Genomic DNA, 25,327 nt, shown 5'->3' on the forward strand with positions numbered 1-25,327 from the left:
AGAAAAACATGGGCTGGTGGAAATCCCCCAGATTAAGGATTGGGCAGGGATGTGCTGATTCCAGCAGGTGAAGGAGGGAGAAGGTGGCTGGGCTCTGGCAGGCATGTGCCAAGCTAGAAACCATGTCACGGTGTGCCACCAGCAGTATTACTCTATCACCTCTCAGTCTTCTCTTCGTCTCACTAGATTTTGACAGAACTCCTCGAATTTGTATGTGTTTCCATTTACAGCCTATTATTTTTGCTATAAATATTGTTTATTTGTTTCTCTAATTATTCCCTATTACTTAATACCTCCCTGCCTGCTATCTCCCTAGAGAAAAGTTAGGTCTTTTCTCTAATTAGACATTGATTTTCCCACTTTTATTTCTCAGTGATGAAATAATATGACATTTTCTGAAGATTCATGTTCTCTGAATTTGGGTGTCATAATAGTTTGAAACGAGCTCTCAGTCATGATTTAATAATGGGAAGAAAATAGTAAGGACTGTGGCTAAGGGAAAGACATAACAGTAGCCATTATCTGGAGCTGAACTCTGATTAGGAATGAGACCTGTCTTTATGAGTGTGATCACTGGAATGCAACGAGGGAAACAGCCAAATCTCTGTGCTTTGATGTCTCCAGAAGAAAAATGTGTACTTTTCTAGATGACTTAGGTTCGTCAGAGACAATCCCCTGGCTCAGCTGGAAGAACAATCTGGTAATAGCCCCTTGAAGCAATATTGTATCATGCCATGATCCTTTCTGGCCTTGGATTCCACCCTTTTTCTAATTTAACGGGAAACATTGGAAACATTTTTCATTGTGCATGAACAGCTGTATGTTCAGTGAGGATTTAGCATGTTTCCTTGAGTCTGGTGGGGATAATTTTCTGATTATCAAACTGTGAACTGTCAGTGGCATAATTTTCCTAAGCACTTGGGGAGCAGTGTTCTTATGGTATTTACATGCCTGGAGATGCACAGAGCACTGCCAATACCTGCTGGTGCCAAAAGTGGTTAGAAAACAAATGACTGATTTCCAGAATTAGATAATTTTGAAATACCATAGTATGCCTTTCTGCATCTTTTAAAGCCTGAAGCCACGTGACTTCAGCACCTAATCCTATTATCAAAAGCACTTCCAACAGTTAGGAACTGTTGTGAGTCATGTGCAGGGGCAACAAAAATGGGACTACTAGGCAAAGTCTTTGACCCTGCTGACTGCCCAAGACTAGTAATTTCAGCTTGGCATAACTCACTGGGCTGCCATCAGCAGCAGCTCAGAAGATGTCCCAGTGGCAGCCAAGGTGCTTCTGCTGCATGGAGAGACAACGACTCCATCAGGCACCCTGACAGCAAGTTGCCTTTACTCCTGAGCCCCAGCCAGCTCCCACTGGGGCTTTTCTAAAAGACTTAGATGCTCCTCAATAATAAATTTAAACCTTTAACTCATTTAGTTGCCTTTCATTCTCTGTTTTTCCTTAACTCACCTTCTATGAAAACGTCAGTGACAGCCACTGCTAGTTTTTCTTGCACAAGACTTGGCTCAAAGTTAGGAGAAGTGGCTGAGGGAACTGGGGTTGTTTAGTCTGGAGAAGAGGAGGCTGAGGGGAGACCTCATCACCCTCTACAACTACCTGAAAGGAGGTTGCAGAGAACTGGGGATGAGTCTCTTTAACCAAGTAACAAGTGATAGGACAAGAGGTAATGGCCTCAAGTTGCTCCAGGGAAGGTTTAGGCTAGATATTAGGAAGCATTTCTTTACAGAATGGGTAGTTAGGCGTTGGAATGGGCTGCCCAGGGAGGTGGTGGAGTCCCCATCCCTGGAGGTGTTTTAGACTAGGGTCGACATAGCGCTTAGGGATATGGTGTAGTTGGGAACTGTCAATGTTAGGTTAAGGATTGGACTGGATGATCTTCAAGGTCTTTTCCAACCTAGACGATTCTGTGATTCTGTGATGTGCTCTGTTTATGTTTTGTATGTATAGAACAAGTAGCAGGCTCAGCCAGGGAAAGGACCCACAGTAATTATCTGACAGCACACAACATGGTAATATATCAACGAATCATTCAATCAACTAATAATCGCAGGTAAGAAAAAGCCAGAAAGACCCAATCACTCCTACATGGTCTGCAAAATGAAAAGCTGATTCATAAGAACTAGTCTATGGAATTGTGTCTTGTGTTCTTGAAATCTCTGTATGCTGTAAATATCATGCATAGTGAAATGACTCACCCATTAAAGGCTCAATTTAAATCAGAGAACTCTTGACTTTTTTTTTTTTCTTAAAGATAAGCAATAATTTATTTCTCTTCCATCTTCACAATTATCACATACTGCCCAGCTACATGGCCAATGCCACTACATAACACAGGAGAATTGCCCACCTACACTTTACTTGGACAAATACAATTGCAATTTACAGATTAAATGTACTGTACAATGTAGTTGGAAAAATGTCATTCTTATCTATATGATGGGATGTGGCATATGATTTATAAACAGATGCAATCTAAGATGTAAAACTTTAAAACTTGTTAAGCCAAGGATACAGTATAAAGCATTTTGTTTTGGTATTGTATTGTTACTAAAGTAGAAAAAAGAGAACTAGAGAAATAAATCCAGATCTTAACTTACAGGATATGTATTAGGTTAAGAAATTAATTGGCTTCTCCACTTTTTTTGTTTTGCTTTTCTTTTTCTTTTTTTTTTTTTTTTTCTACAAATGAATAATATGAATATATTGCAGGATAAAGAAAGACTGCCAAAGAAGGTACCGTTATATGAAAAACAAATGAAAAATTACCAGGTACTTTTGCTTACAAAAAAGGTCAAACTATAAACAGTCACAAAATATATAAAAATGCCACATTGAACGAGGCAATCGTACTCTACCTAAACTGGTAGTATACTCTCTGAAAGAAGTTGCGTTCATACAGTAGTAACTGATAAAAAGGCATTGTGCACTCTTGTGCCATCTGGAGATTTAGCACCGTGTGTCATCAGTTCTTGGATTGTCATCCAGTTGTCCAAGATTTTCTTGTTTCTCTTTTTCATCATCTTTTTGTGACTCAGTTCAATGATGTTAATTTCCTTTTTGCCCTCGCTGCCACTCTGCGGACTTTCCTTAAGACACTCCAGCCTGCTCCTCATCATAAACTCTCGCCTCCTCCTCTGCTCCTTAGCTCGCACCAAATGCTGCTTCCGCTCTTCTTTGCTCCAGTAGCGACCCATCTTCATCTCACTCATTGTATCATCATCTGTCGTCATCCCACTGCGCTCCTCTTTAATTTTTAAGGCACGTTCCTTTAGGATTCTGTCTCGAACTGGTCTCTTTGTGATGTACCTCGTCCCATCACTCCTTATTTTCACTTTCCATTCCATCTTGGGCTCTGCACACTTCTGCGAGTCTTTGCACATGCTCACCAGGCTGAGCTGGCTTTGGGCGTACTCCACAGCAGACTTCTGCTGGATCAGCTGCATATAGCTTTGATAATGCTTTGCATGAGCAGGTATATTCCCGTACCTGTAAGAAGAGCTGTGATATGGAGACAGGTAGGGAATGTGCTCGCTGCTCTGCTTTTCCTGGTCTGTGAATTTACTGCTTTCTGAAGCCAACACTGCATTCTCAGCAGCACTGTTTTGCTCAGTGGGTTTGGTTTTGGTTGAGGTTGTCTCCCTGTTGCTTTGTCCTGGGGATGACTGATTAGCCACGATTGTGCTCCTCAGGTTTTTCCTGTTGGTTATGCTGATCATTCTCTGGAGAGAGTTATCAGGGGATCGCTCCACTGTCAGCGGAGTGCTCCTGCAACTTTCGGCTGTGTTGTAGGCGCTGGAGCTGTCCTTGTCAGACTTCTCAGGGTGCTCCATGATGTCATCCAGTTTGCCTCTTTGTACATCTATGCTGGTGTTATAATTCCTGAACCCTTCATCATGTAAAGCCCAAATGTCTCCATACTGATCCCTCACCTTTTGGAGCCGGTGAGCTTGCATAATATTCTGACATTCAAGTTCAATGTTTCTCAGTTCCTCATTGAGTAGCTGCAGCTCATGCTCCACTCCATCTTGCTCTCTTCTGTTGCACTCTATCATGCTTCTTGAGTAATACAGGTCATAGTCCCCATGGTTTCGAATCTTGCACTTCAATTCCAACAGCTGCCGAAACCTTTCACATTCCTCCTCTGGGTTTCCTATGAAATCAGATTCAATGTATTCCCCAGACACAAAGCTTTCATTGCACTGGAGCTCAACACTTCCTAATGTATCTTGGCTGTGGCCCAGCTCTCTTTTGCTCTGCAGAGTAGTGCTGTTCTGCTCCTCAGGTGCATTTTCTTGCTCCGAGCTCTCATCATTACGCAGACTTTCATCTGTAGGTCCCACTCCACTGTCCTTCTCATGATTGTTGGACGATGAGGTTGCAGTGTCTGTAGTGCCATCCTCCTCTTCATGTTTCTTTGGCTAAAAAAATGAGCAAACCAAAATGACTATCTAATGCAGACCATATTACATGAGAATATTTTCCAGCTCTGTTTTGCTTAAACAGCTGGGATCGGATTTAAACTGAATTAAAACAGATCACTAAACAGCAATCCTACTGTTCATAGCTTTTAAACATTTCTGAGACTCGTGCTCGGGTGGCCATACCGAGTGAAGTAGATGAATTGCACCACTAGTGACATATCTTCTAAAGTCCAGAAAGAAATATTTCCCTCTCTAGCTAAGCCATCTCTCTGCAGTGCTTAAAGATAACGATCACCAGATGGTGCACTCTTTTTGATTCTGGATTATGGCCAGAGATTGATGGAGCTGAAATCTTCTCAAACTTGGGAAAAAGCTTCAGTACTGGTATAACTTCAAAAAAATAGAGCAAGCAGCTAATCAAACAATGACTAGTACAATCTAAGAGGATGTAAAAAGACTATCTTTTTTTTCTTTAACCAATGAACTCTTTGTTAGCTCCACGGAGACAAGCAGGGTTGAAGCCTACAGAAGGCTAGCCTGTTTCACTACACCCTCTACAGCCCTCTCTCAACACTTCCTGCCTTCAGTAGTCTTTTTCTGAAAGACTGTTCATTCTGAATTCTAGGATTTTGCTTAAGTAGACTGCTCTCCATTGCATCCCTGGAGAACATTTTTGTTGCATAGCTAGAGTTCACGTTCCTTAGAAATAAAACCAGCATTTTACCATTAAGTGTAGAACAACACTGAGTGCTCACCATGGACATAATGTCAAGCTTTTAGGCTGTTGCTTTTTAATTCACACTCCACTCATTGCACCTAACCTATTTATATTCTCAAAGAATGTGAGATAATACCTCTCTGAAGAGACAGACATTTTTTATTTTTCAAACTGGACAAGCAAAGAATCATGCAGAGTGCAATTTATATGGCCTGTTTGCCAAATATCTAAGCATACATAGTACCAACCAAACACTGTTTCTCCTTTAGGGGGTATAATTGCATAATTATGTATAATGGTAGTAATAACCAACGGAAAAAAAAAGGTACAGCACACCCAGTGAAAAGAAACAAACTCAAAGAAGCCACTGTCATAATTCCCTTTTTCTCTGCTTTGACAGACAGTAAAACAAGATGAAAATGTGTCTCCTGTCTCATCCTTTCTGCTCTCTCCATGTGCACCTCATGATCACACACCCTTCATCTGGTTTCCTTTCTTCAATTGTTAGGAAAAAATAATGGCCTAGTGTCAGAAAAACAAAAGTAACCTCCACCCCCCAAATGCAATGTAATAGTGGAATAAAATAAATATTGAAAGAAACACAACACCAGGAGAATTCAGTGTCTGTGACAGAGCAGTTAAAAATTCCTGAGAAGATGTTTTAGCAATTTGTTGTCAGACAAGACCTGCAAAGAAAATATTTTTAAAATCATGGCATAGGTTTTTTGCACATACAATCTGCAGTTGATAACAAAATGCACAATAAATATATAATTGTTATCTAGCTTTGGCAGCCACACCAGCAATGTGCCAATTACTATCTTTCACTCTCCCTAAATGTGGAGAAGCTCTCCCCTTGAATTTAAACATCATGGGACAGAATTGCATTCAGTGTTATTCAAAGGATCATGCAAAGGTTCAATGTTTCTTGATGTTGTAGGGTCAAAATTTTCTTGAAACTAGATTTTGAAACTGCAAGGGACAAAGGCAGACTTTCATGAAAATTCTGTAAGTTTTAAAAATTCAGTGGTACATATTTTCCCTATCTGAGATCCTCTTCAGATCTTTCTACTTATCCACTTAAAAAAGGTTATCTTGTCACAGAAAGTAGCAATATGAAGAGTAGTGCCAATAACACGCTAAATGATATTGTAGAATTGTTCCATAATTCTAATTTATCTATTCTTTCTTTCCTCAGCTTATGCATTGTTGTGAAGGTGTATAAAGTATATTGGAAGATTTTTTATTAAGGCCCTTGCTACATTTTTCCAAAGTGGCTGCAACACTTTAGTTCCATTTTCAGGAGTAGCTAGAGAAGTGATGGGAATGCAAGGTTTTTCCACATCACCTGTTTTTTTAAGAGTTCCAAAATGTCATATTGCACAGAGAAAAACCCAATGTCTAGAGAATTCTTCATGAAAACCAAGAGTAACCAGAAAGAAGAGAACCCCAACCAGCCAAGTGGCCAGGTTATTCACCAGGAATGCTGGAGATTTAGGTTTTATTTTGTATTTTTCTAGTTTACCTTCTCCAAGTGAGTGCTGCCACATAAGCTCTTCTGGTCTCTTCTCTCACCTGCTTTAGACCTGCTCCATCGTGTATTCCCCTCCTCTGCCCCCAAACCTTTCAGCAGAGAAGTGACTCCAGTCAGGGTCGCCTACACTGCACCCCGGGCACTGCACTGTGCAACCCATGTTTCTTACTGCTCTGGAAAATATTTAACTACTGACACAAGGCAGAAGAGCTCCACCAGACACTGGGAGGGCCGTGCTGCAGAAAAGTCAGGAATTTGGGTGCCTGTCCCAAACATCGGGCTCCATTCACACTAGCAAATGAGGAGAGCCGGGATCTGCTCTCTAACCCCGAGGGTGAGTGACATACCACAATTTGCATTCATATGATTAAACCCATCTTAACCCCTCAGAAAGGGTGACTTATCCATGATGTGTTAGCACAGTTATACAGCTTACAGGAGCTGAGCTCCATGATGCTTTCTCTGATGTCTCCAGTATGGTGTCACACCACCAAAGATGTATTTGAGCACTTCTGAAAAAATCTGTTGGAAACAGACTTTACAGTTTGGGTCCATGCAAACAACACTTTCAGAATTAGTGGCTCTTGTTTTCCATGCCACTTTTATCAACAGTTTAAACTTTGCTTCTTCAACTTCCACTTGATTTAGACTGAGTGCATATAACACATTGGCATCCATTCAAGTGACACTATCCATAATTAACACACACATACACAAGATGTAAACAAAGCAAACCCCATCTTTCCAGTTTAACAGAAATCAGACAGGTGGGATTGATTTGTCCAAATGTAAGTGTCTATAGTACAGGCACCTGAATGTCAGGTAGTCACTTTGGGTTCCCCTCCCTGTCAGGAAGAAACAAGTGCCTGTACAATCAGATTCTTCTAAAGCAGACATCCATATCACATTCAATTCTTCCTCAGTATGTGGATACTTGCAGCTAGTCCAATTAACAAAATGGAAAGTAATACAGATATTTATTGTACTGCATGTTTTTGAGATATATTTTTTTAAAAAATTCACTGTGACTCAAGTAAGGTAGCCCCTGGCATTTCTGTCCTGGATTTCTCATGCTTGACAGATCTCCTAACATGTGCAGACTGAGCAGTCTTTTACAACATGAGATTATTTTATTTTGAAAGGTAGCAAGCCTAATTCCAGGTTAAGTCCCTTCTCAAAAACAAGAGATAGTCTCCAATTGTCAGTGCACTGCTTTTGTCAGTGTTATCTATTACCTATTCCAAACTAAGTGTTTGTTTTCAAACATGTTGTCAATCTCATCTACAATTACTTCTGTTTGAAATACCAAAAGGCTCCTTAGGCCTCATCTTTGCAGTGAGAACTCAAATAATGAGAAGGTGAACCTGGCAGTGTGTACAATCAAGCAATAAATGAACCTCAAAAGATTCTGCATTTCAGCTCCAGCAAGCATTGATGCCTCTAAAATGGCTAATATTGCAGGAATTCAGCCAGTTTTATTCTCATTTTACAATTTATGATGTATATTTGCACTCAAAACCCAGACTGCTACTAAAGTTTGAAGGCAGTGAGATTCAGTAGAAGGTTTTAATAAACATAGCCACTGGGCTCTCCTGTCAGTCTCTGTCAGTGAGAGGGAGACTGACCACAGTGAGAGGAATCTTGAGTAGCAGGCTAACTGCGAGGTACTCCAGCCACAAGGGAAGACTGGGATTGATTTCAGTGGTGCACTAAAAGGGAAAATGCCCTTCTGCAAACAGTGCTGTTCTTTTAAAACAGGCCTCTCTCAAAAAAGAATTTCCCCCAGATATTTTCACTGCATTTCAGCTCTGGATGAACTAGAATGAAATTTGTATCCAATTCTTTCTCTTCTTAATAGGTTTTTATATATTTCATGATATCGATAAGAATTTCTGCATGACAAATGTATGGTATTCTTTTGAAAGTTATCTCTGCTGCACAATGAACTGTGATGTTGTAAAGGGGAAGGAATACAATGAGTTATAAAATATGGAGAATTACATCTTTCCTCAAGGTTTATTGGACTATACAGAGAAGATACAATTCTTGACCGAATTCTATAGAGTGGCTCAAAAACATACAGAAAACACATGACTATCTACTTGATTCTTCAGTTATGAACTGTATGAAATTTTTCCGTGACAGTTCACACTAACTGTTAAAATGGCATTCTGAAAAACAGACTCATATTTGGAAGGATATTCTGCCATAGTGTGTATTCATTCCTGCAGCTTGCAAGATTCATTATGCCAGAGGACTGTGCTTTAGTTCACAAAAACCAAGGCTGGCATTGGAGTGAAATCTCCTTGGCCAGCTGGGGACTTGAAGATACTCAGCTTGGCCACTGGCAGCTGCAACGAGAGCAGTTTCATCACTCTGATGGATTATGTGATTCACCTCAGGAAACTGCTAGGTTTCCTAGCCTAACAAGGAGTAAAGAACCAGTTTTCCAACTTGCTGAGTCACTATATAGAGTCTAGAGATACAGCAGCTGTCACAAATTACTGATGCTCCATTACACACCAAGCTGCATTTGGTTGATTCGATTACTCATCAGAAGGGCAAAGAAATATCTGGTTGTCCTACAATTACTTCAAGCAACCCAATGTCAGACACCAACAGAGCACAAGCGACCATAATTTTTTCAAGTGTAGCTCTCTTCTACAGTAATATAAAATCTCAATAGAGGGAAAAAAATTATCCTTATATAAGATCCCAGTGGGGAATAAACAGTCTCAATGGGTTCTGCGAAATCACTTCACAGAACACCACTGTTCAATTATTAACACTATCTGCAATCCAAATTCAGTGAAATTCAGTTCTTGACAAGAACTTGGGAGTGGAAGGTGACAACTGTGAAGTGATTTCAGAGGTCTCAACATGTCATGTGAGGGGCTAGTAGGAGTTTGTAGATAGACCTGCTCATGAATTTTGACTAGAAGTGGGGGTTTGCATGAAAATGTCACTGTGCAAAGGAAATTGCTTTGTGAAGAACAAGTGTTCTTTCTGACTGGAAGATAAAATCTGTAGTTAAAAAAATAAACAAGATGCCAAATATCATTTCAAAGTAGCTAGTCATGCAGTAGTTAGCACATGTAACCTGGGAAACTGAGGCTTGGCTCATGGCCTGGAAAAGAGGGTGATAGCTAAAAGGCCACTGTAAATCCTGTTGCCAGGCTCCCTTCACCTCTGATCCTGGAGTTACTCCACTTTATGTAAATAACTAAATGCTTATAAGATCAAGGATGTGTAATCTGATCTATCGTATTCCAGGTAATTGACTTAATTATTCTGTCAGTGTCTCTACCCCAATGAATATTTCATTTATATACAGTGAATAGCTTTAACAGGAGCTATCACCTAGTTAATAGCCCAGCATCAAGGCTGGAGGGGAGGTGAGGAGGGAACTGTCTAGATGCAAGGGGAGGTGAGGAGGGAACTGTCTAGATGCATGTTCAGGCCCCCAGTGTGACCAGGTGGTGAGGTACTTGAAGACAGGTCTCCTGTTAGCCAAATAAGCTCCCTGGTTTCCAGAAGGAGAGTTCTCACAGTCTTTCTCCTTCACTTCAAATAAAAATGCCTTGGGCTTTGCTTTCAAGCAATTCAGAATGGGGAAAAAATTGTAGCTCGCAAATTTCTGTGGGTAGAAAAACAGTTTCTCCCCAGCTGCATATATGCAGAAGCCAGAAGATGAAGTTGGATTTTATTTCTTTGGCTCCACACAGGTGTGCATGCTGACAGATCATCTGATCTGGGAGTGGATAAGGTCACTTACGTCTTCCACAATAAAGTACAACTGAGAAGACCCACCCCTTAATGAAACTGTATGGCTGGGAGTGCACATGCATCTTTGCCACAGTCACACCACTTGCAGCACATATGGGCAGGTAAAAGTCGGGACAGCAGCAAGCTGAGATTATGGTAACAATATGCTTATTTGTCTCCATTAACAAAACAAATGCTGAGCTGTGCGCTGCTGGTATAAGAAAAATACACTTGTATTACCAAAACACCTGTTGTTTATTTTAAACACCTTTTCCATCTTGTTTTGCAAGCTCTGTGGCACAAGGGATGGCTCATACCTTTCATGCATACAACAAGAGGGGCACCTATCCCAGCTCGGAGCTCTAGGTGCTACAATGATACAATTCATAAAAAAAAAAAATTGACATAAAATATAACAACATAAACTCCAAACACTTTAGAATTAAAGAAGGAAAGCAATATTATCCCAAGAGTTCAGAGAAAATGAGAAATCTGCACTTTTCACAGCCTCCTAAATTGTTTGCTAACTTGTCATACTGGGCCTAAGCATCTATTGTTCTCCTTTTCCTTACCTACAGTGTGCCAGAGTTCACAGCATTTTAGAGACAGAATTCCATCAAAGCCTTTGACCCCATTTTACAGTGTACCATGTTGTTCTCTATTAATAAAAAAGTATACTTAGCAAAATTTCAAATTATAGGTTTACTAGCAGCCCTACCTGCTCCGCCTCATTGGCTGTGTACTGCATTGCTTCATTATGCTGCTCTTCCAACATTTCCAAGTTTAAGTCCTCTAAGAATTCACTCCTTTCATCATCCAGCCACCCTTCCTCCAGCTGCAAAGAATACATTAGCACATTATATTATGTTAGCAAGGACACATGCTAAAACAGGGTAAACCCAAATGGCAATGCTTGACTAGTTCTTTTTATCCTAATGATTCTCTTCAGAAAGCCAGGCGGTAGGAGTTCACGTCTCAAAAAGAGAAGAAGAAAAAAAAGGATAAAAAATGGGACTCATGCCTTTTATCCTTTCTTGAAACAGTATGACTGATTTTCTCTCATAATGAAGGAGACTGCACAGCACAGATATTATTTCCTTTCAAAAGGTATGAAAGGCGCAGCGCATAATCCTGAAGCTGTCATGTTCATTACTGCCGAGAGCCCCCGCACTGAAAGAGCGGCAATGCTACTAATAGGGCCAGGAGGCAACTGGATTCTTTCCTCCACAACCTCCATCCCAGTGTTGTGCCCTGCTGCCACCACCTCAATAGAAACCTTATGTTGCGTTTCTGTCACCATTTTCCCATTGATCTTCCAGGTAAACAAACAGAGGACAGTGACAGGGAGGTTATTTTTGTTCTTGCAGTGTGCCTGGAAGCAAGGCTTATCTGTTTGTTTGTTGTTTTCCTCAAGTGTAAAACAATACTTTGACATTTGGTGAAGACAGTGTTGCAGAAAGACAGGAAGGGATGCTATGTTTTCTGTCAAGTGAGTGTATCCTCTTCCCACACCCCCTTTACTCCCTTCACATCTTTCTAAACTGATAAAACAGGCACCCCAGCCCAAAACGGCATTCTTCCCATTTTGTTCATTGTGCACATCTGTGCATGTGGCACACATCCATTTGTATCTGTAGTCCCTTGCCAGATGGCATGCTGTGTTGTAAAGGAAAATATTGGTCAGTGGCACTCCTGGCTATAATGACGAGCTCATAGCAGACGAAAACACTTATTGTTTTGTCACTGGTGAAGGAACCAGAGGAAGAAGGTGACAAAAAGATGACAAAAGGTAAAAGTCTCAGCATTAGACAATTACAAGAGTACCAACTATTCATGTCCCAAGACAGCAAGAGCAATGTAACATGGGCCAACACCTACAGCAGAAGTACCACTGCCTCAAAGCCAGGAGAGCTCTGGCCACAGATGCCATTCAGAAAAGTTACACCAAACTAGCAAGTAGTGGTTCAAAGCTACACAAGGAATGATTGATGCTCTGTGGTACTTCTAGATGTATACTGTCAGGAAACAATTGTTTCCTTCACAAACTCTGATGTGTTTTTGCCCATGCCAATGAACTCTTTCCTCTTATAAGAAACAAGCCTTTCACCATTTCCCTTGGCAAAGTCAGCCTTTAACATTTTGGGATTAGAAGTAGGCTTTTTTTCTTAAGGATGTAATTTTTACATTTGTCCTTAGTGGGACTTTCAAGCCATTCTCTGAACCATCTGGTACTGGCCACTAGTTTTGTTTACTTGTCTTGTTTGCTTTTTTCCCCAAAAGAAAAACATAAACATAGCCTTCCTCCACCATAAAGGATGCAGTTGAACTTCCCTCATTTGAGGAAATTGCAGAGATTAACAAATCTGGAGGACAAAAGATGAATCTCACTTGGGCAAATCTGCTGCTTCGATTGTGGAAGACCCAGTACCTAACTAATGGGAATGCTTATGTTATGCTACAACTTTTAGAATAAAAATAATATATGGCTTAGTATACATGTGCACTACATAACTCTGTGTGCACATACACACGTGAATGCACATACCTATGCCATTTGTTTACATATTAAAAAGGTTGTGCGCTCCTCCGGCATTCTGTTTCAAAACTTAATTATTCATTGGTATTCACTGCGCAAATAAATGGTCAGAGAAGGTTTTTGTCCCTGTTACCGAATGAATGTGCTCAGCACTCACCCTTCAAGATTGCAATACTTCCATTACCATTTTCTATCTAGAAATAAAATCCTGCTTAATCCTGCTGTCTTTTACCAGAGTCAAAGAAACACTACTAGCGGAAATCAGTTTGTCGACAGCCTGATTGCTGACATACTATGGCTTTTTCTTCACTTTTGTATGAATATGTTCACAAAACACATAAATTAAACAAAATTCAACACCAAAGCCCCAACCCAAACCAAAACACACTTCTATAATTTGGAAAGAGCATTCAGATGGGAAGTTATAGTGGTATAGCTAAATAATTCCTTATCTCATATTGATGTAACTGTTTCATGTTGACCAGTCTAAACAAACACAGAGCATGAATTTTATAAGTGGGTGGGTTTGTGCTCCCTACTGAAAAACAAAATCTTATTGAAAAATAGTAAGAATAATATAAAAAAAAAACTCTTTCAAAACTTCTGCAACTTCCAGTGAGGGCAACAATTTTGCAATATAAACTGATGCATGACTTTTTCTGCTGTACTGTCATTAGTTTTATGGGAATTGTTTAGATTCCTGGAAAACATGAAGGGAATGAATGCTGAAATTGTGAATCTTTTACAACTACTGTATTCAAGTAGAGATTCCAAGTGGCACTGAATTACACTTACTCAATTTAATTTATACAGAGTACACAGCTAGTGAGACTGAGAATATCAGATCAATAGTATGAGAGACAAATGGCAATATAACCAACTCTGAATTGTTGGCAGATGGAGAGAACAGTGACAATATAATGTCTTTTTGCTCTGCAATGGCCTCTAAACAGAATATAAAGGGAAGTACAAACAGTACTCTTCTTCCACTCTACCTCTCCTTTAGTCTGATGATCAACCTAACATCAATGATATGAAAAATTCTTGGCATGGCAAGATTCTTGGCATTGGCATAATTTTATTTTTAAAACCACAGAAATGTTTCTAAAAGCTTTTGAAAATGCACCTCCCAAGACATAATTTGTAATGTACAAGCAGGTTTTTGTGACCAGGGTGCTTTGAAAACAATTAGATCCAGGTTTGCTGAACAGTACTGTAGTGAAAATTCCACAACTGGCACATAAATGAACAGTTTACATGCCTGCTTATAAGTGCACAGGATAAAAAGAGCCATCACCAATGACCAGCTTTGTGTAAGTTCATATAAATGACTGAGGTAAGTATGGGAAATTTATCCTCAAAACAAACAAGAGTCATGTAATGAGTAACACATAGTTTTCAAGTTCCACCTCATAGTTTATGAATATCATATTAGTGCTGTCAGCTTTATTTTTATGTCTGCTTACTCTGTCTGCTGGAAAGGAATTGCTTAGTTTGGGGAAAAAAAGCCCTAGTAATATCATGTTATTTTCTCTGTTGGCTAAACAGGGTCAAAGCTCTGCAATTATCTGGTCCCTCCTTTTGTCAGGAACTCTGTCATTCCTATTTCTCTGCAGTTCATCACTTACAGTGACAGTGAATGTACGGTATAACCCGGGTTCTGGCTCAGAGCATCTCTTTAGTCTAACCTGCATCTCTGGTCTTGCAACCAGCAACACAATTTTCTTGCATTCTTCACTGGAGAGCAATGCCACTGCCTCTTCCCGATTCTGGACATCTTGGCCATTTATCTAGAAAACAAATGAAAGTGGCACATTAGTTTCTATTTCCACAAAGCAACACACAATAAAGGGCAGATATCAGCTCATTTGAGCTGAATGTATGGACAATGAAACTTGCGCAATGGGCTCATCTTCAGCCCCTCAGTGGTAAGTGCCTTCACTCAATTATGCGCTTACTGTAAGAGCGGTATCGATCGTTGAAGGATGGCGGACATCAGAGGAAGCAGTTATGTTCATAAATGTCCAGCCTGTGCCCTGGTAACATACATCTAGCAACACAATTAACCAGCCCCTGACAGGTGACGTTCATCTTTCTCCGTTCAGAGTAATGGAAGTGTCACTCTGAGATAATAGTGCTGGTGGAAGCAAGACTGGTAATGCTACAGCTGAAATCAGTCACACTGTATGCTGGTAGAGAGCCAATTAGAGAGCTACAGTATTATCTCTCACCAGGCAATGCTCACAGGCCACTGCTTATTGCTGCTCCATTTAATCATTTCATATTTGTGTGGACAGCTTAGTATCCAGAACCACACAAAACATATGTATCCCCCTTACAAGGGGATAATAAAAATAAAAGTGGTTCTTCAACGAGAATGTGCTTTTTTCGTTACTCTTCTCCTATTCTGTCACCTCATTGAAACAGCCTCGTACATGACTGCATGGTAACAAACACACTCTGCATTGTCTAAAACATTTTATTGAGGGAATCAAACAGAAATCTTATTTTCCATGTGTATTTGTTTCTGTCTAATTCACAGAACAAGAGGCAGATTATTCTCATTGTAGCAACAAAAGACCACACTTGGTCTATTTGAAAATGGGTGAAAACAAAAGTGCATGATACAGGGAAATGATCACCTGCTTTGCAACTTATTTACTTATAGCAACTTATAATGATTTCTGAATATTGCTTAATAATCCTGCTTGCCCTGACTGTTCTGTGGAAACTTACCAAGGACTACTGTGTTTGTCAAAAACAAGAGACATGTCCTTGGGGAGCAGATGTGTTCTAACAAGCTAAGTCTTTACAGAGTACAGATAGCCATGTATGGACAGTAGAAACTAGTATGCTAGTGCTTTTAGATAAGATAGAGGGAGTAAACCGGTTGGGATCACTCTTGTTGTTTGAGAAATTAGTTAGGAGAATCTGCGCATGCTCCGAGGAATGGGGTGAAAAGTACAAGGTGAGGAAATCTGTGAGCCTTCCTCCAGAAGACCCCCGAGGATGACTACCAGGAGGCAATGAGCAGGCGCAAAGATAACATAAACTGCTGATGCAAACCTTTTGAACTAACTCCACCTTACTAATACATATATATGTTTGTATTGTGTGACTCTGAATATGTATATCCACACTCTATAAATTTCTGGTAAAATGTGCTGTTGGTGTGCAAGCTTTGTGGAGAAATCCCCTTGCACCCCAGCGCCAGAATAAACATACGTGCTTTATAACTCTCTCCAAGTTGTAGAGTCTGTTTCCGCGCGTCATACAAGACAGAAGGATCTTAATATTTGGGGGAAATAAAATCTCATAAGGGCTTGATTTCAAAGTAATGAGAACTTGCTGGTAAAAAGTAAAGTGAAAGTTGCATTTCTGCACATATGTTTAGCCTGAAAGTCTTGACTCAAACCACAGCTTTAATTCAGGTCAAAGAAAACCCCAGTGTATCCTGATTATCTAATCAGCAATAAGTAAAATGTCTGAGACCTTTCAAAGCTTGCATGAAGGGATAGCTGCGGTCTGTGGGAGACCAGACAACCATTATGTAACACAGAGCTGCCCTAACCTGAAAAGCGGAGATGCAGCCACAGAGGTGCAGAAGCAGATCTCCAGCTTGTGCTAGACACTCCCAGCTGCAGTGGCTACTCTGGCGATTCCTATCAGCTGAGCAACTGCCCACCTCCTGGCCCCACACAGCCTGGAGATGCCCATCCCACACCAGCTGCACCATCATGGGGGATGAGCAGGACTTCAGCCTGCCCCACAGCATCTTACCCCCATGGACAGCACTTGTCAGCCTGAAGGTTCACAGCTAAAAATAGCAGAAGTTTAGGCAAGTCTTACTAGGACTGTCCTCATAAAACCTTTCCCTTGACTTTGTAATATTTCATGTAAAATACTCAGGCTGTTCTCAGATGCTTAAGGAGACTGGGAAGGTGACGAGACAGGTTTCTGAGAATGAGAAGTGGACAGTTTCAGCCTCAAAAACATGAGGAAATCTGCTGTAATTTTGTGAGAAACACAAAAAACAGAGCATCCCTCCCAGACTTAACCAATGTCATCCACCATCCACAGAAAATGCCCCCACGCTCAAGGATCCTGCTCTCTCCCAGGCTCAGTGTAATCTCCCCGTAATGGCACTGTCACCTTCTATTTCTCTGAGTTATCTCATCAATAACAGTAGATAGAGGGTCAATGTGTTTTCAGATATGAAAGTAAACCCCACATAACTCTCTGGGTGTTAATTTTAATGATCAAACTCATAGCTATATATCAACACTGACATTAAAGTAATGCTCCAGTCTACAAAAGGACGGCAGAATTACCTATGCTTTTCTCTTGCTCCTGGAGTCTTTACTCAAAATTGAAATGAATTTTATTAGGAACTGGAGAACGTTTGCCTGAACTGCTGTTGGCTCTCCACCCAGAAATTTTAGAAAGCAAGAAAGAAGCAGAAAATGGACCTACCCTCTATTTGCTTATTTTGAAATGCATAGAATAGGAATGAAAGTTGTTCTACTCGGTCAAATAAACTAGTTTGTTTTTTTTTTTTTCTGATTTTTGAAAGTTAAAAATATTATTATAACTTGTTTTCTTTCTTCAGTAAGTATTTTATAGAAAGATGCAGAAGGCAGTGCACTGACTTTTCCACACCTAGCCACACCCCATGATGTGGTCCTGTAACTCCAGGTACCACCAAGGAACTCACTGATCTCACCCCATGGTGTCTGTGTCTTCTGAGGGGGAAACACCACCTGTCTGTGTCTTCTGAGGGGGGAACATTTTCACATTCTCAAACAAACAGAGAATAAACCAGCAGCCCCCAGGTGAGCCCTGACATTAAAATGTAACTTATTATTTCTTCTCCAAAAGATGGGCCACTTTGGTAAGGCAGCTTGTAGATCCTGTTGTGTTAGCTAGACTCTCAAAGCTGATACCAGGGTAAGAGATAGAGGTACATGTTCCAGCAAAGACATTTCCTGCAGAAATGAGAAGACTGGAGGGAAGGAACAGGCTGATCTTGAGACAACCTGAAAGCTCACGTGCCCAAATTAATGAAGGGCAGTTGTGGAACCTGTTACAGAAAAGTGTCTACTTCTGGGGCTTCAGCAAAAAAAGGTCAAAATACAAGGGAAATCAACTGAGAACCAGAACTAAAATGCTACAATACAGCAAAGACTTTCCAGTCTACTGATTTTTGGTAGCTGTTTTGTGATTTTCTCACTGGGGCAAAAAATGCACTATTCATTGCCAGCTGAAAATGGAAACCCAATTGTCATTTTAGCTACTTCCCTCTCTGTACAGGTACACTGCCCTCCTCCAGAGCCAGCAGCTGTCAACCCTCACCCACAGGGGCTATGCTGTATCACACAAACCTGTCTTTGGGGCAGGTCTTTAAATGATTAGATCAATTGAAATGAAAGGTGGAAAAAAAAGCCGAGGTGAATTAGAAAAGAACTCAGAAAAGCAATGTTTTATTAGTGAAGGAAAGAAAATATTAACAAAAGCCTAACGAACCCCCTCCTCAAGTAAGTTCAAGATCATCCTTCACTAACGGCACATTTTTTTGTATGAAAACTCTTATCACCTGTGCTCAGTACAAGTGAGTTTTATCCAAATTTATGTGATTGGTGAATGATCAGCAAGTTTCTGCCGCCCACATTTATGTCTGCAGGATCCCTGTCTAGAATTTGACTCCAAGATGAACATAGTGGAAATGAGATTTACTAATAAATATGGCAAAAAAAGACATGAGACATAAGGGCATGAGCCAGAACGAGTTTGTCATTCTCATTTTTCAGTACATGCACTCTAGCTCCCAGCTATTGTGTTAAAAAACAGACAGACATGGATTTTCTCATCGATCACAGTAATAAAGAGAACTACCTTCCCTCATTAACAGTCCACAGAGAAGACGGCACTGTGTGTTTGTCTGAAGAAAGAGTTTAAGGAAGAGTCTATTGTCACATACTTGCAAAATGCGGTCTCCTTCACGGATCCGGCCATCTCTGGCAGCAATGCTGTTTGGATCAACCTGCACAGGAAGATATCCAGTAAGTGAACATGGAAACATTTTTACTGGAAATGACAACAGCTGCACAACTGCACAATTTGAAAAAGTACCATTTTTACTCTATACAAAGGCAATCTGAAATTTCCTTTAGTCATATGAACTCAAGTTCTTAAAATAATCGTATAAACTTGTTTCAGATAAAAGCCTAAAGACAGAAAGGGTTGGAAGCATATGATTTTCAGATTAATACTTTCCTATGCCACCATCAGGCATTAACCTTCAGCTGTCAGAGCACTAAGAATTAATGACAGAGTTCTGGAAGTTCACTATGGACTGGGGTGCTTCCGCAGCAGTTGATACCTCTATACAAATGGGTCTGTCTTTGGGAAAAGAGCAGGTTTATTTTTCTTTCATGGAAACATTTACTATTAAATTATTATCTCAGTTATCAATCTGTTATTTCCTCTGGAATTTTGCAGCTCGTGAGAAAACAGCAAAAAAACCCCAAAGGATCTATATTCTGTAGATCACTCACAGGTACTGTATATCATTCCTGGTCTGAGTCAGTTAATTTTAAGTTAGTTTAACCTAAATAGATGTTTAGGGTTCCATTAACAGTTTATCAAAGTCACTATAGCTCATCCCTGAGCAATGATCTACTATTCATTGCAGGGCAATTCGATCTATCACCTTTCACTTGATGGTTATCTTAAATCACTTATTTTGCCTCGTCATGCCATAAGCTATTTTTTCAAACCAAGCATTTGAGTTGAGCATTTGGTTTGCAGGTTACATCCTCTACAGCTGTTAGATATTATTTTCTTCTTATGCATTGTCATAGAAAGAAAAAATGATTCTGAAGTGCTTAATCAACTACAAAAGACAATACAATTACATTCACTTTAAAAGGTCTGAGAAATTCCTATCATGTAGGAAAACCAGCACATTTCAGATATAATCCTGGAGTGTATTAAGAGATTCCTGCACTTTCTTTGTCCTCACAAGGTCAATAAGACTTTAACAGCAGCGCTTATACAACTGATGGAAGACTTATTCTTTGGTAGTTTTGTATTAATTCCTCACTCTTGTTCCAATGCCGTGCTTTTCAGCTTCTTTGACATTGCTGCTGGCCTGCAAATGTGCAATCTTACCTTCATCCCTGTTCACTGATATGTAGGAGAATTCTCTCTATTGATCCTCTCTGTCCATGAGCTTCACTCAGAATTTAGAATCACAGAATGATAGAGTATCTCAAGTTGGAAGGGACCTATAAGGTTCATTGAGTCCAATTCCCTGCTCCTTGCAGGACTATCTAAAACTAAACCATATGACTAAGAGCATTGCCCAGATGCTCCTTGAACTCTGACAGGCTTGTCGCCGTAACCACTTCCCTGGGAAGCCTGTTCCAGTGACCAACCACCCTCTCATTGAAGAACCTTTTCCTAATGTCCGTATTTGGTACAACATGTCACAAAAGCAACAAATTGGGAACACAGTTCACACAGGAAAATCACCAGTGACCTTGGACTCACAAGAGTTCTGCTTTCTCCAGAAAAACAACCCTCTTTGAATGGCTGGAGACTCAAAGGGAACTAGTGTTCCTGGAAGTCTTGTGGACTGACCCTGTGAAACACTAACACCCTGTGATTTTTGGTGGACGCCATCTTTTCCTGGTGAAGCCAATGAAAACCTGAGGGTTCATCCCATCTCAGTATTCAGTATTCTAATTTTTGTCTGGCAAAAAAATATTATTAGTCTTCCTGACATATTCCTCTTCCAAGTCACTCTCTCCACCCACCTGTGGTATGCTTGTGTGTACCACAACTGTGACAAACCCACAGATAATAAAATAATGAATATCCGCTGTTATAATTACCAAGGCTGTGTCAGGGGCAGAATGCAAGCAGGGTGTGGAGAAGGTGCTTTTCTCCTTAAAAACTGCCTGATTTCCATCGTAAGGGCAGATTTCTTTCAAAATTCAGACCATGCTCAGCCTGCTTTGTATTTCCCTAATTATAATGTTGTAGTTAAAAACATTCACATTAAAGAAGCTCACTAGTAATAATTACACTAGTTGGGCAACATAATTTAATTTGATAATCCAAATGAATTGAAAGTGACACGTGCTGGCTGATGGCCGACACTTCTGCACTCTGGTCTCAGAGCACTAGCTCTTACATTCTCTGGCACTTTCAGCCCCCCACCACAAGCATCTCCCATGCTCCTCCCCATTGCCATGTCCTTACCTCGCTGACATAGATCCCCGTGTCCTCCTCATCATCAGTTCTGTAACAAACAGTCAGCCCCAGCTTCTCCTGGCTGCTAATGCGGCACAGCTCCACCTCCTACAAGAAAACATGCATGCTTGTATGGTGGCTTTTGCCAATGGTAGAAAAAATCGTGTAGCACAAGGGAGCACCAAGCCACTGACATACTCCTACTGCAGGACATGCTCATACTATATGACCTACTCATACTGCCCAGTCTTGAGACACAATATTTTGCGTGCCACTTTAAGGGGGAAAATATTCTGTGAATAAAGAAGGAAATCCCAGTACATTGCAGGTTCAAGCTATATAGAAACAGTTCAGTAAGACATGACGTACTTTGAGAAATATGGCTGTGCATTGATTTTGCAGTTTTTTTGCTTTCATATAACAGAAGCTGACTTACAGTATATTACATAGTCATTTTAGTCCTATCACATCACCTATTGATTTACAGGATATAAGACAGACTGGCTACACATCAATCAATCCATCACACAAGTGCTATTCCCTTCTATCAGCAATCCAAGCCATAAAGCAAACACACAGCCTTCCATTAATAGCATAATTCCTCCCCTGGCCAGTTTAGTGCCATAGCTTCATTGAAGAAGCTGTTAGGTAACAGAAGGATGCTTCAAGGAATCTCCTGTGGAGCTGAACAGCCGTGGCATCCTCCTCAATTGTGAGATGATGCAGAAAACATATTTTTAGTGCCAGATGTCCCAGCAGTGGCATCTCATGAAAAGTGCAAGTTTTAGGGCAGATGGCACAGTGATAACTACTACATACACCCATCTGAGTTAAGCATCTTTAGGGTTTCACGGGGGAATCATTCACAAAAATGCAAAGCTGCACTTGGTTTGAACACCGTGTAACAAGTAATTTTAATAAAGCACGATGAATCCAATAACACAGAGTATTAGCTTGGTTGCAAATGGGAAACTTTAGCTGATATATACATTTAAAGGGAGTTTGCAGGTGACATTTGGAGCTTAACAGCTTCTGCTTCTCATGGCTGTGCAAAAAAAGAAGAGAGACAAACTCATGCTTCAGTTCTCAGTCTGTGATACAGAGCTTGTTCCTCCCCATCCCCAGAGATGTCACACAGGTTAATCCATAAACAGGCACAGGGTGCACAGCAGTGAGGACTCACTACTGAGTCTGATCAAGTTGTGGGGACCAGGTGTCAAAACAGCACAACTTGCAGAAAAACCTGAGGTTCGCACACAGGGGTTAGCCAATGAACCCCGTGCCATTTTCATTTCAGCTGAACATCTTTCACAAAGTGCACTGCTGTGGCTCGCTCCCCTACTTCCTCACCAACATACACATCTACATGGGTTCAGTACCTGCATAAACCCTATAAACTTCTCCATAGACTGTCTTAATGAAAACTAAGAAAACGTAGAAAATACCATGAAGCCTGTAGTATTCTTTAGTTTTTCTTAAATGTGGCAGGAGTTTTAAATAGGGTGGTAAGAAGTGGAATTAGTCACCAGTGCACATTATACATCAAGTTTGAAAGAAGAAACATGGGCCATGTTTTATTAGGGAAGAGAATTGCAGTGACCTGATTTTGGCATTGGGAGCGAAAGTATGTGTACTGGAGGGAGGCTATTCAAAACCCATAATAATTGATGCCTCCAGAGGGAAAGAACACTTGACTAGAACTGTAATATTAGGGAGAAATTACAGTAACAAAACGGCTTCAATTACAGCAACAAGCTATACTTCTAAGGAATAAAGAAGCTTGCGGACCCTTGGAGGCCTATAAGAAAGCCTAAATACACCATAAAGGACTGAGACTGGGGCCTTTAAATCAAGGCAAATGAGGAGCTGTGCACAAGCTGAAATCCATTGACTTTCATTGTCCTGCTGGCACAACCTCCTGTCTCACTGCGCTAAGGCTGGACAGGGGCCCCAAGGACTGCTCTGAACATAATTTCTTTGGTCGGGAATGACCTTGAAGTTCTTGTGGATGATTTGTCTCAAAATGTTACTACAAAGCTGTACAAATGTTTCAGGCTGCAAACAAACTGAATCCTTTAAGTGTGGTGGCTTAAAGAGCAGAATAAATTAAACATTTAGGGCATGAAAGAGTAAAGGAAAATGAGGATGACACTAGAGGCTCCATCCTGGGAGTCCAAGAGGTTTGCTAAAACTGTCTCTGGGAACCAGCTGATGACAAGTATCAGTGACTAATATCCTCTGACTGGGATGCACCAGTCCTGGTTGTGCATAGTGCTTGAGTTGCCACAGATTTCGTTTCTCCATCCAGTGACAGAGCTTAGAGCTGAGATCTGTACTCGGTACTCTTGCGACTACCTCTTTCCTAAATGACTCTGTGGGGCATAGTTTGATGACTGCGCATGGCTGTGGCCACTTAGAATCTGTAGATACCTATAACTGAGATAGTGGTACTTGGTGTTAAAGGCCCAATAAACATTTTGTGTTTTTCAGTCTAGACTCAGGTACGTACTCAAGTAATATCTCATTCAGCATGAGGGAGAAGTTGGATGAGGTCTCTTAATTTGCATTGGAAGTCATTCCAGATAACTGCCTTTTTACCACTGCATATATGCACTACTAACTTCATGGCATCTTCTTTTTTACAGCAAACACAATACATCCTGGTCACATTCAAACAAATCAGGCTTGACAAAACATGTTTGGAAAATTTAGAACCCCTTTGTAAAATATTAAATCATCTCTCAAAGCAAAAGCCCACAAATCTGATCTTTATATAACAAGCACATCTGAAACAACTTCAACAGAAGAGCAGCGATTGAGATACTAGAGAACCTAGACCATCACGGGCAAAGGCATTTGACATTGGACTTTGTGACAGACACTTTTTAGTGGTTTTTTTCCCTGACTGGTCTTTAACAGAAGAAACAATAAGTTTGGCAGCAGTAAGAATTTGTAAGAATGTAATTTCCTTCTCTGAACCCCTTGAGATACATGCACACATGCACTCACACACACACACACACACATATAGTTGTTTCCTCTTTGGGTTTTGTGTGCATGTAGGGACTGAACTGACAGTCTTCAAAATTCAGCATTTTAAAAATCTGTGAGAAACAATATTTGGAGATTCATGAAGGGCACTGACAGACAGATGGTGGAAGGAGAGGGACTGAGGACAGAGCTCAGGAGATGACAGCCTCCCCCTCTTTTGGGCACTCTGGGGGCAGCCGCCTCTCAACATGAAGATTATTCTGCTGCCAGGTGTCAGAAATCAATGCCAAATTGCTAAATCTTTGACTTGCTGCTTCTTTTCTCTATGTGGGCAGAACAATAATTCAGGGCATTGCCACAGTGAAGACAATACTTTAAACTGTTTTGCCATAAATTATTTGGTTGAAAGATAGACATGGAAATTAGAATAAGGACTATCCTGCCTTGAAAGACCGGGATGCAAATTTCCAAAGTAGCTCATTTCTTTGGACATAGAAAAGACAGCAAAGAGGTGCAGGTCATGCTCCTGAAGGACTAAGAACTGGTTATACTGGTCATCCTCTAAAGTGAAAGAGTAGTGGCTCCCAGCTAAAGGCCATCATTCACTTCAATGATGGAAAACCAGTTTACAGGCTGTCAGTCTCAGGAGACATAAGACCAAACAAGGACCTGTCATCTATTTGGGGAGGGAAGACTAGGTTAATACTGTCATTTCTCTCAAGTGGTAGAGAAGTAGATTATAAATGTAATCAACTGGGCTGTTTGCTTTCTAGAATTGCTATTAAACTATTAAAGGAGACCTTGTAAAAGTTTGCATCAGTTTGCAATTATAGTGGATCTTTCTACTAAGAGTAAAGCTGATGGTTTGTTAGAAAACAGACCATGAACCCTCTAGTGACCATTCTTAAACAGTAGCTTTTGGGGGCAAAAAGAGCTCTGAACTCTTCACATTTTCCATCCGCACACTGGAAAACAGATTACAGCCTAAGAGGGAAGTTGGTAAAGTTTCCTCTCACTGCACCCAGAAGATGTTGACAAGTTATTCATCTGATGACCCTGTGCTGGAATAACTGCACACATGGAA

General features: G+C 40.6%; 1 protein-coding gene across 2 annotated transcripts in view; it reads right to left on the reverse strand.

Moving 5' to 3' along the window:
- Positions 1 to 2,161: 2,161 nt before the first annotated feature.
- The window catches only part of PDZRN4 (PDZ domain containing ring finger 4), a 265,494-nt gene continuing 242,328 nt past the window's right edge, over positions 2,162 to 25,327 (reverse strand). For both annotated transcript variants that reach the window (XM_074825465.1, XM_074825466.1), the window contains 5 exons: positions 21,262 to 21,360; positions 18,974 to 19,036; positions 14,685 to 14,786; positions 11,179 to 11,295; positions 2,162 to 4,440 (listed from right to left, as the gene is read on the reverse strand). In XM_074825465.1, coding sequence (XP_074681566.1) covers positions 2,914 to 4,440; positions 11,179 to 11,295; positions 14,685 to 14,786; positions 18,974 to 19,036; positions 21,262 to 21,360 — 1,908 coding nt within the window. In that variant the 3' untranslated portion in view covers positions 2,162 to 2,913. The remainder of the gene's footprint in view (positions 4,441 to 11,178; positions 11,296 to 14,684; positions 14,787 to 18,973; positions 19,037 to 21,261; positions 21,361 to 25,327) is intronic.

The sequence above is a fragment of the Strix aluco genome, chromosome 5, assembly GCF_031877795.1.
Source record: "Strix aluco isolate bStrAlu1 chromosome 5, bStrAlu1.hap1, whole genome shotgun sequence".
Lineage (NCBI taxonomy): Eukaryota > Metazoa > Chordata > Aves > Strigiformes > Strigidae > Strix > Strix aluco.